This window comes from Ailuropoda melanoleuca, chromosome 7, assembly GCF_002007445.2.
Source record: "Ailuropoda melanoleuca isolate Jingjing chromosome 7, ASM200744v2, whole genome shotgun sequence".
Classification (NCBI taxonomy): Eukaryota; Metazoa; Chordata; class Mammalia; order Carnivora; family Ursidae; genus Ailuropoda; species Ailuropoda melanoleuca.
In genome coordinates, this window is record NC_048224.1 from 25,179,694 (window position 1) to 25,196,900 (window position 17,207).

The window sequence follows — 17,207 nt, forward strand, 5'->3', positions numbered from 1 at the left end:
CTGAAATAAAAAAATCCACGTTACTCAGTGCAGCTGTCTCTTAGAAGCAACCTAAACTAACACACATTAAGCATGAATGATGATAGGAAGGAGGCCCCTTAAAAATCTTAACTGTTTTAAAATAAAGATGCTTGCTAACCGTAAAGAATCTATAATGTACCTTATTTGGAACAGAAGAGGAATGTGACAAAAGCATAGGGAAAATTCACACAAAGTGAAGAGGACACTATTGGGGTTGGGGGTGAGGGAGAAACTAACCCACAGGCAGATTGGGTCGGCCAGGAAATTTATCAGGTCAGCTTCTGTAAGCTGTTTCTGATTTTCACACATCCTTCCCTTCTTCTGAAACAAAGAAGCTTCTGAGTGTTTCAGGTTTCTCTCTTCCTCACCAGTGGATTTACATGACAGCCACAGTGATCCTCTGATTAAACCTAGGCAGCCTTTTATTAGTTCTTCATTCTATCAGGCCTTGCATTACTGCAGAAATTCAAAATATTTTACTTTTCCTGGGTATGTTTTGGAAGAAGAAAGAATGAAAGGGGGTTATGCCTCAGTAAAATTAATCAAGTATGTCTCAGGTGGTAAAGCCCTGAACGATAATGGTCAAAACCAGGATTACATTGTGTTGGCTGGTGGGAAGGGTCCTTCAAAATCCCTGGTAGGTTCCCAAGGAAGATATTCTGATTTTCAGGTGCTCACCCTGACCTATCGCAGAACTGTTAAGAAGGAAACCGGGATAATGTATTTGATCTATTCTGACCCAGGACCCTTCTTTTCTTGCTTTCTTCATAGTGTTGAGATAATAAGATGGGGCAACAGTTACTATATCAATTGGGATCGGAAGATGTTTTATGCGCCAAAGAACACACCAGCGCAGGCTCGCACCACCACCCTTAATGAGGAGCTTGGCCAAGTCAAATACGTGTTCTCTGACAAAACAGGAACCCTGACTCAGAACATCATGGTTTTCAATAAGTGTTCTATTAATGGGATATTCTATGGTATGCATGCCTTCTTGCTTTCCCTGGGTCCTAGGAAAATTCTACTTTGCAGATTGTTTTCAAGAGTAATCTCCCTCTAAATCTGTATGCCTCTGAAATTCACATTTACCCTTTATTCTCCAGCCTTCTCTATTCACTAGACAAAGATCCCCTACTCCATTTAGTTGTTTACCAAAAAGCATTTATTTTATACCTTATAGAGGTAATCCATTGTGTTGGACATTGGAAATACCAAGATATACAAAATTTAATCTCTGTCCTCAAGGAATTCCCGACGTCTTGAGAGTTCACTCTCATTAAATCAGACGGAGAGACCAGCATGTTGTTGAAGCTGGTAGTCTCCTGGTTTCCCTTCAGACCAATAAGCAGTCTTGAGAGAAGCCATCAAAGGAATGTAATTAATTCAATTGTACACTAAATAATGGTTAACATTTTATGTTATATGTATCTTACCACAACACCAAAAAAAATTAAACCTTTCTTTAAAACCCTTGCCAAGTCTCTGCTCTGTTTCTTTACCAACAGGTGGTGTCTATGACAAGAAAGGACGGAGGGTAGAAGTCTCTGAGGTGAGTGATTGCATCTCCCTGTGAAATGCATGTGGGAGCTGAGGCTGTGCTCATAGCAGCATCTTTGACACAAATTGGGAGTCCCTTAGCTCCTGAAATAGTAAAGCTTTTATTGGCCCCATAATATCAGAAAGCATTATATAAATGGCCTGTGTTTATTTGAGGGGATTTGGGTTTGTGTTTGGTTTTTTTTTAAGAAAAGATTTTATTTATTTGTCAGAGAGAGAGAACACAAACAGGGGGCAGAGGGAGAAGCAGGCTCCCCGCTAAGCAAGGAGCCTAATGCAGGAATCAATCCCAGGACCCTGGGATCATGACCTGAACCGAAGGCGGACGCTTACCTGACTGAGCCACCCAGGTGTCCCGAGAATTCCTTGCATTTTAAATATTCATATTTTATAGCTCAAACTCCCATTTGTTGATTAATTCTTTTTTAAAAATCTGTGTTTTAAAATGAAAATAGCTTTCTTGTTTCTTTCTGTTTAAAAAATAATCTATGCTCACTATAAAAAAAAGTCCAAATAATACAGAAATGTATGAAGAAGAAAGTTAAAATCACTCAATCTCTTGTCGAAAACCAGTGTAAAATTTGGGGGTATACTCTTCCAGATGTTTTTCATGTGTGTATATGCATGCACATATACATTGAGATCTGATGACAGACATATGAATGGATGGATGGAGGGAAGGGGGAGGGGAGAAGAAAGAAAAGAAGAAAAGAAAGAAAAGGAAGGAAAGAGGAAGCATTATAACATGTATGCTATTTTCAGCCTCCTTTTTATTCACTTGGCATATACTGTAGTCTTCTTTCCGTGTCAGTAAATTTAGGTCTACATCATCATTTTGAATGAGTGGCATATCCAGTTATATTGGTATACCTTAATTTATTTAACCAATCCCCTATTTTTATTCTGTTTTCTTTTATTATTATAAATAGCATTGTGGTAAGCACCCTGGTACATACATTTTTGTCTCTTCTTCTGATAATTATTTCCTTAGAATAAAGTCCTAGAAGTGAAATTGGCTGGTCAAAGGGTAGCCACATTTTTAATACATTTAATATTGCCATATTGCTCTCTAGATAGATTGCATCAATTTATAATCCCACCAAAATATAAGAATTCTTTTTTTCCCATATCCTTCCTACTTCTTCAGGAATTTCAGTCAATCCTGTGTTCTCTCTTTCTTAATATCTGAAACTTACCTTCTTATGTGATTCTTTCCCCTCAACTCAAGTTTTCCCTTTCTTAAAAAAAAAATACTTAGTACACCCATACAATGGAATATTATGCAGCAGTAAAAACAAATGAGCTATCAGGTCACACATGCACACACACACAAAAGGAAGAACTTTTTTTTAAGATTTTATTTATTTATTTGAGATAGAGAGCACAAGTGGGTGGAGGGAGAAGGAGAAACAGACTCCCTGCTGAGCAGGGAGCCCGACGCAGGGCTGATTCCAGGACCCTGAAATCATGACCTGAGCTGAAGGCAGATGCTTGACCAACTGAGCCACCCAGGTACCCCAGGGAAGAACTTTATTTTGTTTTTATAATAATATTTTTTTATTATATTATGTTAGTCACCATACAGTACATCCCTGGTTTTTGATGTAAAGTTCGATGATTCATTAGTTGTGTATAACATCCAGTGCACCATGCAATACGTGCCCTCCTTACTACCCATCACCAGCCTCTCCCATTCCCCCACTCCCCTCCCCTCTGAAGCCCTCAGTTTGTTTCTCAGAGTCCATAGTCTCTCATGCTTCATTCCCCCTTCTGATTACACCCCCTTTCTTTGTCCCTTTCTTCTCCTACTGATCTTCCTAGTTCTTATGTTCCATAGATGAGAGAAACCATATGATAATTGTCTTTCTCTGCTTGACTTATTTCACTTAGCATTATCTCCTCCAGTGCCATCCATGTTGCAGCAAATGTTGAGAAATCGGTCTTTTTGATGGCTGAGTAATATTCCATTGTATATATGGACCACATCTTCTTGTCCGTTGGCTTCTGTTAAATAACTCTTTTCTTGTTTTTTCTTCCTGTCTAATTGCTTTTTCTCATCAACTTGGCCACAGGGGCTGACATTTTCCAAGTATTTACATGGCTTTAACTACCACCTACCTACTGATGACTTCCAAATCCATCTATCCAAGGAATCCTTTGTAGCTCCCTCCCACCCATGGTCAACACTAAAGGTATTTTATAAAAACTATCTATAGCTATGTCACAGCATCTCAAGGAATTTCCTCAGTTACCACCTCTATCCTCCATTCTGAATCCCCTTCCTCTCACTTGGTATCCCCAGTTTCCATCCTTTCGTCTAGTACCTGTATTTGCCTTTCAACCTTATTTAACTGATTGTTTGGCTTTCAGTTTCAGAATTTTCCATGAATGCTGCCTCTCAGATCATGCTATACTGCAGCTCCAAGCCCACCCTGCCTCACTCCTGTACCCAGCCAGGTCCAATGTTCTCAAACATTACTTGTCTGGAAGGGGAGATTAGAAACTAGCTCAGATCTCTTAACTAAGCTTTAAAACTATATATGTCTGCTTTCATTACTACCTGTAAGTCCTTCAAGTATCTCTAGTTCAGCCTGTTAAAAACTTCCTCCTGACAGGTATCCTATCTCAGTGAATGGTCTTATCATCTATCCAGGGCCCCAGTTAGGAAATATAAAATTATTCTTAACTCTTTCCCTCAGTCACCCCTCATGTCATGTATCTATTCTAGCTCCCTGTATTTTCAAACCATTCCCTTAATTTAATATTTATTGTTACTACATCATTTCTCTTGTGAATTACTGAATGGTCTCCTAACTGGTTTCCCTACTTCTCATCTTGCTAGTTCCAGTATGTTCTTCATGCTGCTACCAGAGGACTTTCTCTGACACAGATCTAATTACATCACTTCCAGCAAAAAAATTGCTATGACTCCCTATTGCATATGAGATGGTAATGCAGGATCTACCTCATGCCTACCTCTCCAACTTTTCTCTCATCACTCACCAGATTCCAGTTCCAAGAGTGTGCCAGTATAAGAGCCCGGTTCTAGAAAGCCTCAGGAGATGCTATGTAATGAATTATCTTAAATTACTGAACCCACAAACTTCCCAGAGCTCACAATTCTGTGGTTGTCCAGGTCTGGGGCTTGGTTATGGACCTGACCATACTTCCTCACTGCTAAGACAAAACTCCTTCTAGATGGGATATGTAAAAGAGCCAATATAGGGGCACCTGGGTAGCTCAGTCGGTTAAGCATCTGCCTTTGGCTCAGGTCATGATCCCAGAGTCCCAGGATCAAGCCCTGCTTTGGGCTCCCCACTCAGTGGGGAGTCTGCTTCTCCCTCTCCCCCTGCTCCTTCTCTCTCTCACTCACTCTCTCTCTCTCAGGTAAATAAATAAAATCTTAAAAAAAAAAAAAAAGAGCCAATATAGGTCACTACAAACTTCCCTTTTCTGGACATAGCACCAACCAGGACAGTTACGTCTATACTTGACATACTGGGACCCAGCACAGGTAGCACCACAACTACAAAGAGCTGGGGTAATATCCTTGAGAGCTCTGGTACGAATTGGAGAAGTCTGTTATTAACATGACACTCCAGGATGGAGACAATAGAGTCTCAGGTCCAAACTGAGTCATGTTTACCCAAGATGGTCACTAAAAGCCTAGCTGAAATGGAGAATGAGAGTCAATATCTAAAGGAGCCAGGAAAATGTTAGTGAATATTAGGTTCATGAGCATTAGAGGCAGGAAGGAACCAGGTATGCTGACAGGTCAAGTAAAATGGCTCAAAATTAAGTCTGTGATCAAAAGGTATGTATGAAGCATCCTGTTATATAGCCTTGTCTCTATCTTGCAGTATTCCTCTCTAGCCACCTGTGGAGTTAAATAGAAGTAGTGCCACACAGTGATATCCTTGTACTTAGGGCTCAGTTCCCTTCCCAGCCCCCAAAATCAGACAGAGGGCAACCAGAGACAAAACTTTTTCCAGACACAATTTACTATTATGGAGCAGTTATTCCCTCATATCCTGAAGTTTGATTACCACAGATTTGGGACTTGGAAGAATAGAGCCTGAAGATGGCCATTGATCATTCAAGGTAGCTGGGGAAGAAGGGGGGCAGGAAGGGTCTTTCAACCAGTGCTCAGCTTGTCTCCTGTGGGATGGATCTTTTCTGGCCCAAGTGAATGGATGGTCCAGGTCAGAGCTACAAAGGCTTTAGAAACCAGCACAGAGTCTCCTCCATTTATCTTGATTTTCTCTTCCCATCCTCCTAAGAGTTCCCATCACATTCTAGAAGTTGTCCCCAAATAGACTATCTGTAAAGTGTCAGCCTGCCACTAAGACTTTTGTTCTGGCTTATATGTTCCAGGAAACAGAAAAGGTCGACTTCTCCTACAACAAACTGGCTGATCCTAAGTTTTCATTTTATGACAAGACTTTGGTGGAAGCAGTGAAAAAGGGAGATTGCTCAGTGCACTTATTTTTCCTCTCACTGTCATTGTGTCATACTGTGATGTCAGAAGAGAAAGTGGAAGGTGAGGAAGGGCCTGAGGACTCATTGACTGAGAATATGTCATAGAATCTAGGATGGCTACAGGTGGGCTTGGTTTGATATCATTTGAAATGGCTTAATCTAAGAGCTTTCTAATAGTGAGTGTTGCCCAGCAATGGTATGGATAGGCAAGTAGTGAGCTTCAAGTAGAATACAACCTCTTAGTCTTAAAGAAGATTCAGTCATTGGATAGGGGTCAAACTTGATGCTATCTAGGGAACTTCTTTTTTTTTTTTTAAAGATTTTATTTATTTATTTGACAGAGATAAAGACAGCCAGCGAGAGAGGGAACACAAGCAGGGGGAGTGGGAGAGGAAGAAGCAGGCTCATAGCGGAGGAGCCTGATGTGGGGCTCGATCCCAGAACGCTGGGATCACGCCCTGAGCTGAAGGCAGACGCTTAACCGCTGTGCCACCCAGGCGCCCCTATCTAGGGAACTTCTGATCGTGAGATTCAGCAGTGTTTTGTCGCAGAGTCTATCTGAATTGTCCCCAAGATCAGACCCATTATCTCTGATAAGACTTCCTGAAGGATGAGTTGAGTTGTCCTCTAGTTTCTTCACAATTTCACGGTATCCCCCACATATCCTAGTTTCTTTAGTAATCAAATATGACTATGACATCCATGAATTTCCTTAAACCTCTTTTAGAAACAAACTGAGGGCTTCAGAGGGGAGGGGGGTGGGGGACTGGGATAGGCCGGTGATGGGTATTAAAGAGGCCACATATTGCATGGAGCACTGGGTGTTATACACAAATAATGAATCATGGAACATTACATCAAAAACTAAGGATATACTGTATGGTGACTAACATAACATAATAAAAAAATTATTATTAAAAAAAAACCCTCTTTTAGGGGCGCCTGGGTGGCACAGCGGTTAAGCATCTGCCTTCGGCTCAGGGCGTGATCCCGGCGGCGTTATGGGATCGAGCCCCATGTCATGCTCCTCCGCTGTGAGCCTGCTTCTTCCTCTCCCACTCCCCCTGCTTGTTCCCTCTCTCGCTGGCTGTTTCTATCTCTGTCGAATAAATAAATAAAATCTTTTTTAAAAAAACCCTCTTTTAGAAACAATGAATGAGAAATGACTGATTAAAAATTAATAAGGCTTTTGGGGCATTTGGGTGGCTCAGTCTGTTGAGCATCTGACTTTTGATCTCAGCTCTTGTATTGATCTCAGGGTTGTGGGTTCAGGCCCCACCCATATTGAGCTCTGCAATGGGCATGTAGCAACTTATATTTGTATATCACTTTACAGTTTTACAGATTGCTTGCATTTACTTTTTAAGATTTTTAAAAATTAATTCATTTGAGAGAGAGAGAGAGAGTGAAAGCATGAGCAGGGGGAAGGTCAGACGGAGAGGGAGAAACAGACTCCCCAGTGAACAGGGAGCCAGATGCGGGGCTCCATCTCAGGACCCCAAGATCACAACCTAAGTCGAAGGCAGCCGCTTAACTAACTGAGACACCCAGGTGCCCCAAATTGCTTGCATTTATATTATCTCCCACAGTCTTCATAACAGCCCTCTTAAATAAGCAGAACAAGAAAAATGACCCCAGTTTTACAGAGAGAGAAACTGAAGCTAAAAGAGATTAAATGACTTGCCTAAAATCCTATAATTAAGGCAGAGAAAAGAATCCAAATCTCGGGCAACCCTCTTGGGTCCCCTCCCTTTTTGGGAGCTTTGTACTGATGCCACTAGATCCTACCCCACCACTAGACCTGACATTCTAACAAGTTGCTATTATTTGAAGCATATTTGGAATTGTCCTTGTTTATTGCCTTAAATAACAAGGTAGGAAACAAGAAAATAGTCTTACTGTCCCATAAATACATCTTATACCTGACCTAAAATTATATATCCCATGTGCCTTATTCACAAGTGTAAGTCTCTGATGATGCATAACTGTTTCTAAAAATCAAATTGACCTTCAGAAGAGAAATAATCCAAAATATACCTCAGGCTGTGGTGATATTTTAAAAGAGGAGTTATGCATTTTTCAGTGCTACAGTGTTTGCATTCATCATTGTAGTTTTTTGTTCTTTTCTTTTTTGACCAAAATAATTTGAAGCAGTTATTAGAATACAGTAGTTTGTGATGAGAAAAAAATAGTACATGTCACAACTGAGGATTGAATTCAAGGGTTTTGTTTTGTTTTGTTTTGTTTTTTTAAAGATTTTATTTATTTATTTGACAGAGATAGAGACAGCCAGCGAGAGAGGGAACACAGCAGGGGGAGTGGGAGAGGAAGAAGCAGGCTCATAGCAGAGGAGCCTGATGCGGGGCTTGATTCCAGGACCCTGAGATCATGACCTGAGCCAAAGGGAGACGTTTAATGGACTGAGCCATCCAGGCGTCCCTCAAGGGTTTTTGTTGTTAATTTTCTGAAGTGTTTCTTCACAATCTAGGAAAGTATTTTTTCAACAATGAACACTGAAAACTATGGATTAAAATTACCTTATAATGGCAAAATGGGAAAGAATAAATTTTATTTTACTCTGCTGTAAAAAAAATTCAAGAGGAATTACAGGAATGTCTTAAGTAATATCAGATTGACAGACTGATTCAACACAGTGATCATTTAGCTTCCCAGAGTGAGAGTTTCAAAGGTGACAATACTCATTTATATATATTTTAATTATTTATTAAATCATCAGTCTTATCATCATCAATCCTATTATCCTGTTCTATAGATCCTATCCTTATTGTCCAATCTTACAGAAGTGTTCATCAAAGTACAGCCAGTCTTATATAGGAGCAGTTTACGCAAACGACCTGCAAGAAACTCACCCAGGAGATTTGTTAAAAATTCAATTTCCTGAGTCCTCTTCCCATATTTTGTGATTCTGGATTCAGTAAGTTTGAGTAGGGCCCAGGAACCTGTATTTTTAACAAGCCCCCTGACCCATCTTTACCCACCAAAATCAGAGAGTGAACTATATTTTGTTCGTTTGTATATATTGCATGTACCATTTACCTCTGTAATACTAAACCAGGTTGGTGATAAGTTGAAAATATTGGGAAGGAAAAAAACCTGACCTGTATGCAACCTAGCTTTTTCGAGCCAGACTTGTGAGGAAGTTTGAAGAAAAATGTTCCCTTCTGGGCTCTATCTTTATGTAAGCCCCTTGGTGTCGCTTCTGGGTTGACTTCAGCTGCACATCTCTGTGGGCTCTGGTTGCCCTCTTCTCTCCTGCCAGGTAAGCTGATATACCAGGCTCAGTCCCCAGATGAAGGTGCCCTCGTCACTGCTGCCAGGAACTTTGGCTTTGTGTTTCGTTCCCGCACATCTGAGATGATCACGGTAGTTGAAATGGGTGAGACCAAAGTCTACCAACTGCTAGCTATTTTGGATTTCAACAATGTGCGCAAGAGGATGTCTGTTATTGGTAGGTGCCCCTTCTAGTCAGTCCTCTCCCCTTATTTGTCTTTCATACACATTCACACGTTGACTTTCTCTTTTATATACACGCAAATATTTTCTCCCACTCGCATGCCTTCTAAAAGGTATGGTGCCTCAAATACAAACACATAGCCATTCTTACTTTCTCCCTCACATACCCTATATATTTTCTCTTTGGGACCTTGCTACCATATACTTCTTTAGTGTTCCTGGATAGTGGCTTGTCTGAACCCCCAAAGCCAAGATAAGAACAGAGAATAAACCCATAAAGCCTGAACTTGGAGTAAGAGATAGGGGCAGACAATATAAGGGAAATTCATACTATCTTACTCTCAATTAGTTTGAGCCTCAGACTAAAGAGGAAGAAGGTCATTCTTTGTTCTTGGTCCTTACTAGGTATGGGCCTTGGTCTGGAACTTGGACTTGGGAAGCTAAATGTGATTCTGCATCAGAGTCTCCCAAGATGATACTGAACCAATGGAAGAACTGGTTGTATAAGGTCTCCTCCCACTCCCACCAGCCTTTACTGACTGCATCATTTATCCTCTGTGACCATTCAATGAGTACTTAGCTCCCAAAAGAATCAGAAACAAATGTCATGGGAACAGCTTCATGCCATCCCTCAGTGGCCCAGACAAGTTCTTGTACCAATGGGCCTATATGGTTACTCTGCTTAATTTGTTTATCCTTAGTGAGGACACCTGAAGATCGAGTAATGTTATTCTGCAAGGGCGCAGACACCATCCTCAGTCAGCTGCTCCATCCATCCTGCAGATCCCTCAGAGATGTGACCATGGAGCATTTAGATGTAAGTGTTTAGGTTGCAGGGGAGGGAAGCTGTGGGTTGTTCTTCGTACATGGAGTATGCGTCCACATATACGTCTTTGTGTCCGTGTGTTTCTGTATGGGTGTATATTAGTATCTGTGTCTCTTTAATTGATGGAAGAATAAAAACTACTTCACTGTGTGGCATACTGACTACATTGCCAGCTTCTGTGTCAAGAAGATAGATGGCGGGGCGCCTGGGTGGCTCAGTCGTTAAGTGTCTGCCTTCGGCCCAGGGTGTGATCCCAGGGATCTGGGATCGAGCCCTGCATCGGGCTCCCTGCTCCACTGGGAGCCTGCTTCTTCCTCTCCCACTCCCCCCTGCTTGTGTTCCCTGTCTTGCTGGCTGTCTCTCTCTCTGTCAAATAAATAAATAAAATCTTTAAAAAAAAAAAAAAAGATGGCACAGGATCCCAAAGGCATAATAAGGATTGTGTCTGTGATACACACTTACCACAATCAAAATGGTTCTCTCTGTGATTCCTGGCTCAGGAGGTCCCATGGTCAGACCTAGAATTTGCTTCAGAATTGGGCCTGCTGCTACGGGAGACGCTACCTCCCCAGCCATGATGAGACCATGCACCTTTGAAGGTCTGGAGGAGAAAGCGCCAGGCTTGGGCTATTTAAGGGACTGTTGTTTGTTACCGTCCTCTGTTATCACGAGATTAGAATCCCCAGGGGTACCTTCCCCCCTGCCTACTCCCCCACTACTTCCACCCTCTAGGATTTGAGGTGGATCTGAAAGAGAATGGCTCCAGCCTTCTGGCACTGGAAAGGAAAACCAAATCCATACTCTCCAGGATTTCTGCTCATAAACCTAGATATATAAAGGGTTGAGGAAATAGGACAGGAAATGGGATGGGAGAGGGACAGATCAGAAAAAAAATTTTAAAGAAGAAATATATTGGAGAAAATGCTATTTTATTAAGCCATTTTGGTTTGACTCACATTAACACATAATCAGAAGTCAGAGAACAGATAGTCAATAAGCACATGAAAGATATTCAGTTTCATTAACTTTTAGGAAAATGCAAATCAAAACCACAAGATACTGCTTCATACCACCAGAATAGCTACATGATCAGGTAATAATAAGTAATGGCAAAGGTGTGAGAAATTGTAACCTTCATACATTGCTGATGGAAATGTAAAATGATGCAGTCATTCCAATGGACTGAGCCACCCAGGCATCCTAGATGCAGTCATTTTAGAAAACAGTCTGGCAGTTCCTGAGAAAGTTAAGTGTAGAGTTATCATATTACCCAATAATTCCACTTCTAGGTATATTCCCAAGAGAAATGAAATTATGCATCCACACAAAAACTTGTACACAAATGTTTATAGCAGCATTATCTATAATAGTGAAAAAATAGCAACAACCCAAGTGCCCATCATGAATGGCATGGATGACTAGGTAAACAAAATGTGGCGTACCTAAACAACAAATATTATTCAGTCCCAAAAGGAATTTCATACTGATACATGCAGATGAGCCTTGAAAATATTATGTTAAGTGAAAGAAGCCTGTCACAAAAGGCCACATATTGTATAATTTCATTTATATGAAATATCCAGAATAAGCAAATCTATAGAAACAAGTAGATTAGTGGTTGCCAAGGGCTAGGGGAAAAGAGAATGGGAATGACTGCTAATGGGTACACGGTTTCCTTTGGGAGTGATGAAAATGTTCTGGAATTAGATAGTACTGATGGATGCACAACTTTATGAGTATAATTTTTTAACCACTGATTTATATACTTTAAAAGTGTGAATTTTATGATCTATACATTATATTTCAGGTTTTCAAAAAAAAGTCCATGAAGTATCCCACACAGGACAGTTCTTACATCCTATACTGTTTCCCAGAGGCCACAGTATTTTTTATGAGCCAGTCTGAAAAACTTGTCTTTTAACCTTCCAGAACACATGAATTAAGGTATCTTCTCAGAGAACATTTCCACAGGCTGGCTCCAAAGGGGGTCATAAAATTGTTTCAGGTCTTTTGACCTGTGTCCTGCTACCCACCTTAACAGACATCCATAATGGAGCCTGACTACACTACAATCTGTTAACCACAGATGATAAACTTGTAAGAGTGAAGCTTATACTCAGGAGCCAGGATTCAAAAACTCTTACAAAAGCACAGCTCCAGGCTCTCTAAGACAGGAATTAGCAGCAATCAGGATTTGCCCACAATAGAAAAGAAAAAAACACAAGTAAGGAGTAAGAAATAGCTTCAACACAGACTGCTGAATTATTTGCTGAATGAATTAAGAATCTGTCAGTGTGTTAAACCTCGTTTGATATATGCAAGATCAGTTTCTGCCATATTTCTTCCTTCTAAGAAGTCTCTGAGATCATTTCTCAGGCTTCTTTTCATAGCTTCATCTGTTAACAGTAGAGAGGTTTAAGAGATGGCATTCCGTACATACATTGTTTTATGTTCATTTCACCTGACAACTAATGTCAAACGCTCAGGAGTTTCATAGGGAACTAAGAGCAGAATATCAGGCTGATGAAATTCTTTTTCTCTTTGCTCTTATAATGTCAAAGTGAATTATTTTGAAGCTCACTGTCACAGTGATCATGTAGAATTTTTATTCATGTGCAATTCTCAGGACATAAAATCTTCTAACTCACCCTCAGCTGGATATGAGTTCTGCCCTCAACTACCCACACTCTCACCCAGCTGTCCTTATGACCAAGGGTACACTTTACAAGGTAGTTAACTGTGGGTAGTTAGGGTATACTGGTGGCCACAGAGCAAAAAGATACTACCTCACCCCGAGAGTATTTCCGCAGTGCCTCATTCACACTGGGGGCTGTGGCTAATCAACTGAGCTGGTCAGCTCTAGACAGGTATACAAGCGTGTGTGCTTCTGAGGGGCCTGTTGGATGCTTGAAGGAAGGCAGGGAAAGAGGAAAATAAAATGAATGTGTGGGGCACCTGGGCGGCTCAGTCAGTTAAGCATCTGCCTTCAGCTGTGGTCATGATCCTGGGGTCCTGGTCAGGCTCCCTGTTCATCAGAGAACCTGCTTCTCCCTCTCCCGCTCCCCCTGCTTGTGCACTCTCTCTCTCTGTCAAATAAATAAATAAAATATGTTTTAAAAAATGAATGTATGGTTGTAAAAAATAGTAAGTCCTTTGATTATGTTTTATAACAACTCTTTTTTACTTTAGTATTTCATTCTCATATCACAGACATCATTATCTTCTCTGTAGGCAGTGAATTATTATCCCAATTTTACAACAAAGAAATCTGCAAGGCTTAATTTTTCCCAGGGTCACACAGCAAATTACCTAACTACAGGTAAAAGCTAGAACTTTCTATATTTCAGAAGTACTTTCAAACTTTGCCCCAGCTATGCTGGCCCCACCTTTAGAACATTTTGCTGAGACAGCTCAACAGTTGTTTTCTGGTTAGGCTAGGTACTAGTCTCATGGTGCTAATCATTAAATCCTATTTTGCAGGCGAATGGGCCGGTGGGGTCAGTCTGCCTCTTCCTAAACTCAGCCCTCACCCAGCCCAGGCCTACTCAGTGCACACACATGTCTTTCAGGATTTTGCCATTGAAGGCCTCCGGACCCTCATGGTGGCCTACCGAGAATTGGATAATGCATTCTTCCAGGCCTGGAGCAAGAAGCACAGTGTAGCCTGCTTGTCTTTGGAAAACCGGGAAGATAAAATGTCAGATGTCTATGAAGAGATGGAAAAAGACTTGATGGTTAGTATGAGGAAGCCAGGGACAGATTGGGGGCAGGGTTGGGGGTGGCAGTCAGTAGACTGAGCAAGGTCTCTGAGAGTGGCTTCCAGCAAAATCAATAGGTTCAGGCTCTCTGGATACAGGATACTGGAATCCAAGCTGATTCAGGATGTCCTGGATCTTTGAAATCCATAAATAATGGGGGGGGAGTGAATGCACTAGTTATAAATTTTATCCCAAAGCTGCTCACAGAAGCTAAGTAATCTGGGAGAAATGAGGATCTGAAAAACACACAGATTAGGTAATCCAGAACTAATTAATGGAATAATCAAGACAAAAATATTCATTCATCATATTTATTAAGTGCCTCCTTTGTGCCAGGCATGTTTTAATCCCTGAGCACGTACCAGCAGATAAAACAGACAAAAAAGTAACATATATAGTATGTTAGATAATGAAAGTGCTATGGGAGAAAATAAAGCCAGGGAGAAAGCTAGTGAATATCAGCATATGCATGTCTGTTTTGGAGAGGGCAGAGTATAGTTACAATTTTATATAGGATGCTTAGTCTTCACTTAGTCTGAGCAGAAACCTGAAGAAGGTGGCAGGCCAAGCAGATCCCTGGGGAACTAGCTTTCCAGACATGAGTGAAAGCCCTGAAACAGGAGTAGGCCTAACTCGTTAATTGAACAGCAAGTCAGCTAGTGTGGCTGACACAGTATAAGTGAAGAGGAGAGAATAAAAGGACGTGAGACAAAGAAGTAGTAGAGTCGCTCATAAGCCAGTATAAGTACTTACAGTGAGATATGGAAAGCCACTTAAGAATTCAACCAAAGAACCAAAGTTTTTTTAAAAGCAGATTTATTTATTATTTATTTGAGAGAGAGAGAGAGAGGGAGTGCAAGCAGGGGGGGAGGAGCAGAGGGAGAAGGACAAGCAGACTCTGTGCTGAGTGCAGAGCCAAACATGGGGCCCAATCCCAGGACCCCGAGATCACGACCTGAGCCAAAATCAAGAGTCAGACACTCAACCGACTGAGCCACCCAGGCACCCCAATGTGATGGCTTTTAAAACTATCAGTCTGGCTGCTATGTTGAGATCATACTATAGGGGAGCAAGCACAGACCCAGGGAGACAAATTAGAAGGTAACTGCAATAGTACAGGTGAGAGATGATGATAGCTTGGACCAGATAGAAGTAGTGGATGTGGTGAGGAGTAATCAAATTCTTTACATTTTTTAAAGGTAAAGCCAACAGAATTTGCCAATGGATTAGATTATAGAATATGAGAGAAAGAGAAGTTAGGAATGACCCCAAAGTTTTTGACCAGACTGACACAGGCTGGCTCTGCCATAAAAAGAGAAATTGCTGATACCAAATGGGAAAACAGAGATCCCAAAGGTCACACATCTCCTTCCATCATTAGTTCTGTGGTTAGTATTTCTCGTCTATCCTTCTGGAGGCCTAGCAGAAATCAGCCAATTGTCCATTTGTCGGTTCCTCAAACTGAGTCCCGGTGCCCATTCCTATGGTCAACACTGGAAAGCCAGGAAGTGTGCTGTGAAGCAAAAGAGCGGTGAAAGTGTGTTGAGAAACAGATGGCTTAGAAGTGGCACATGGGTTCATGTATGACTTGGGCAAGTCTTTTCCCTCTTTGATCCCTAACCTTCTGTGTCTACATTTGACTTATATGGTTGAAAAGCTGCATCTGTTGAGAGGCAGAGGGTGCTGAATTTTATACCATTTGGATCTTCATGTCAGGACAGAGGCAGCTTGCTAAAGAGGATGATGAGTTGCTAGATGAGTTGTGGGGTAGCACGAAATGCTGTGACATTCTCCCTTTTCCTCACTCACTGCACTCTCTGTTCAAAGCTGTTAGGGGCCACAGCCATAGAAGACAAGCTGCAGGATGGTGTACCTGAGACAATAACCACCTTGAACAAAGCCAAAATTAAGATGTGGGTCTTAACTGGAGATAAGCAAGGTAAAGGGGAGCTCCTCACTCGACCAGTCCTCTTCCCTGTCCACCTTAGCCATTTCTTTCTTTTATTTTGCATTTTCTTTTTTTCTTAGCCATTTAGTTAACAAATACCTTATAATCCAGGTCAAGTCCTTACAGGACACCTTCACTCCTAGTCTTGTACACAGTTTCCTAAGACTATACTTTATGCTGGATGCTGTATTAGGCAGTGAGAACACAGAGATGATTCAATCAGACATGACCCCTGTCATCCAGGAACCCACAAGCTAAAAACTTTGTAATTACCTTTGACTATACCCTCTCTATTGTCCCAGAGAGTCATTGTCTCACCATGTCCCATCAAGTCTTTTCAAGATCCCCTTGACTGTGCCACCACCCTAGTTCAGCCTTTGTCCCCTATTGATTGTACTTCTGCAAAAAAACTTCTGATCTCTGTCTCTTGTCCTTATTGATTCCAATATAGCCTACATACAGCCATCAGCTTAATCTTACTAAAATATACTACTTTTATATGTTATTTGTCTGCTCAGATACCTTCAGAAACTCAATGTGGTAAAGTCAGACTCCACTGTTTGGCCTTCAAGATCTTGATAATCTATTGCTACCTATATATATTTATCTCCTTCCTGATGTGACCGTTATCTTCAGTATGTCCCAAACAATCCAGTTCCTACTCTAGGGGCTCTGTTTGTATTGTTTCCCCATTTGAAATGTTTTTCCCTTCCCTTAAACAATTTTACTCATCCTTCAAAGTCTTTTCCCAAGAAAGTTTCTATGGCAATTTCAGTCTCTTCTCTGAATTTTGATACCACTTGCAGTGAGGGTTCAGGATTTAATTTTTGTAAATTTTTTTCCTTAGTATGAATTTATTCCAAATTCCAGAGTGCTTGATGTAAAGAAAAGACCATAACCAAAACATATCCCAGTCCCCCATAAAATCTGGCATAAAAGCAGGCACAGGGAAATACATCCTGTTTGGAGAAGTGGATACAGACTGGAATTGTTTTAGGAAATAGGGGAAGGCCCTGTTGGAAGGCTAAGCCAGAATGGCGCTGGCTTCAGTGGCACATATACTAAAATTGGAGTTATACGGAGAAAGTTAGCATGGCCCCTGCACAAGGATGACATGCAAATTCATGAAGTGTTTCATGTTAAA

General features: G+C 41.1%; 1 protein-coding gene and 1 non-coding gene across 2 annotated transcripts in view; both read left to right on the top strand.

Annotated features, from left to right (window-relative positions):
- LOC100475639 (phospholipid-transporting ATPase FetA) overlaps positions 1 to 17,207 on the top strand; it is a 121,519-nt gene that overhangs the window by 95,664 nt on the left and 8,648 nt on the right. The window contains exons 13-20 of the mRNA XM_034665560.1: positions 793 to 1,001; positions 1,527 to 1,570; positions 3,609 to 3,770; positions 5,953 to 6,118; positions 9,338 to 9,526; positions 10,233 to 10,348; positions 13,927 to 14,091; positions 15,943 to 16,054. Of these exons, the coding sequence (XP_034521451.1) occupies positions 793 to 1,001; positions 1,527 to 1,570; positions 3,609 to 3,770; positions 5,953 to 6,118; positions 9,338 to 9,526; positions 10,233 to 10,348; positions 13,927 to 14,091; positions 15,943 to 16,054 (1,163 nt within the window). The remainder of the gene's footprint in view (positions 1 to 792; positions 1,002 to 1,526; positions 1,571 to 3,608; positions 3,771 to 5,952; positions 6,119 to 9,337; positions 9,527 to 10,232; positions 10,349 to 13,926; positions 14,092 to 15,942; positions 16,055 to 17,207) is intronic.
- LOC117803250 lies at positions 17,101 to 17,207 on the top strand. The gene has a single exon (XR_004626938.1). It is a non-coding gene; the product is annotated as a U6 spliceosomal RNA (small nuclear RNA).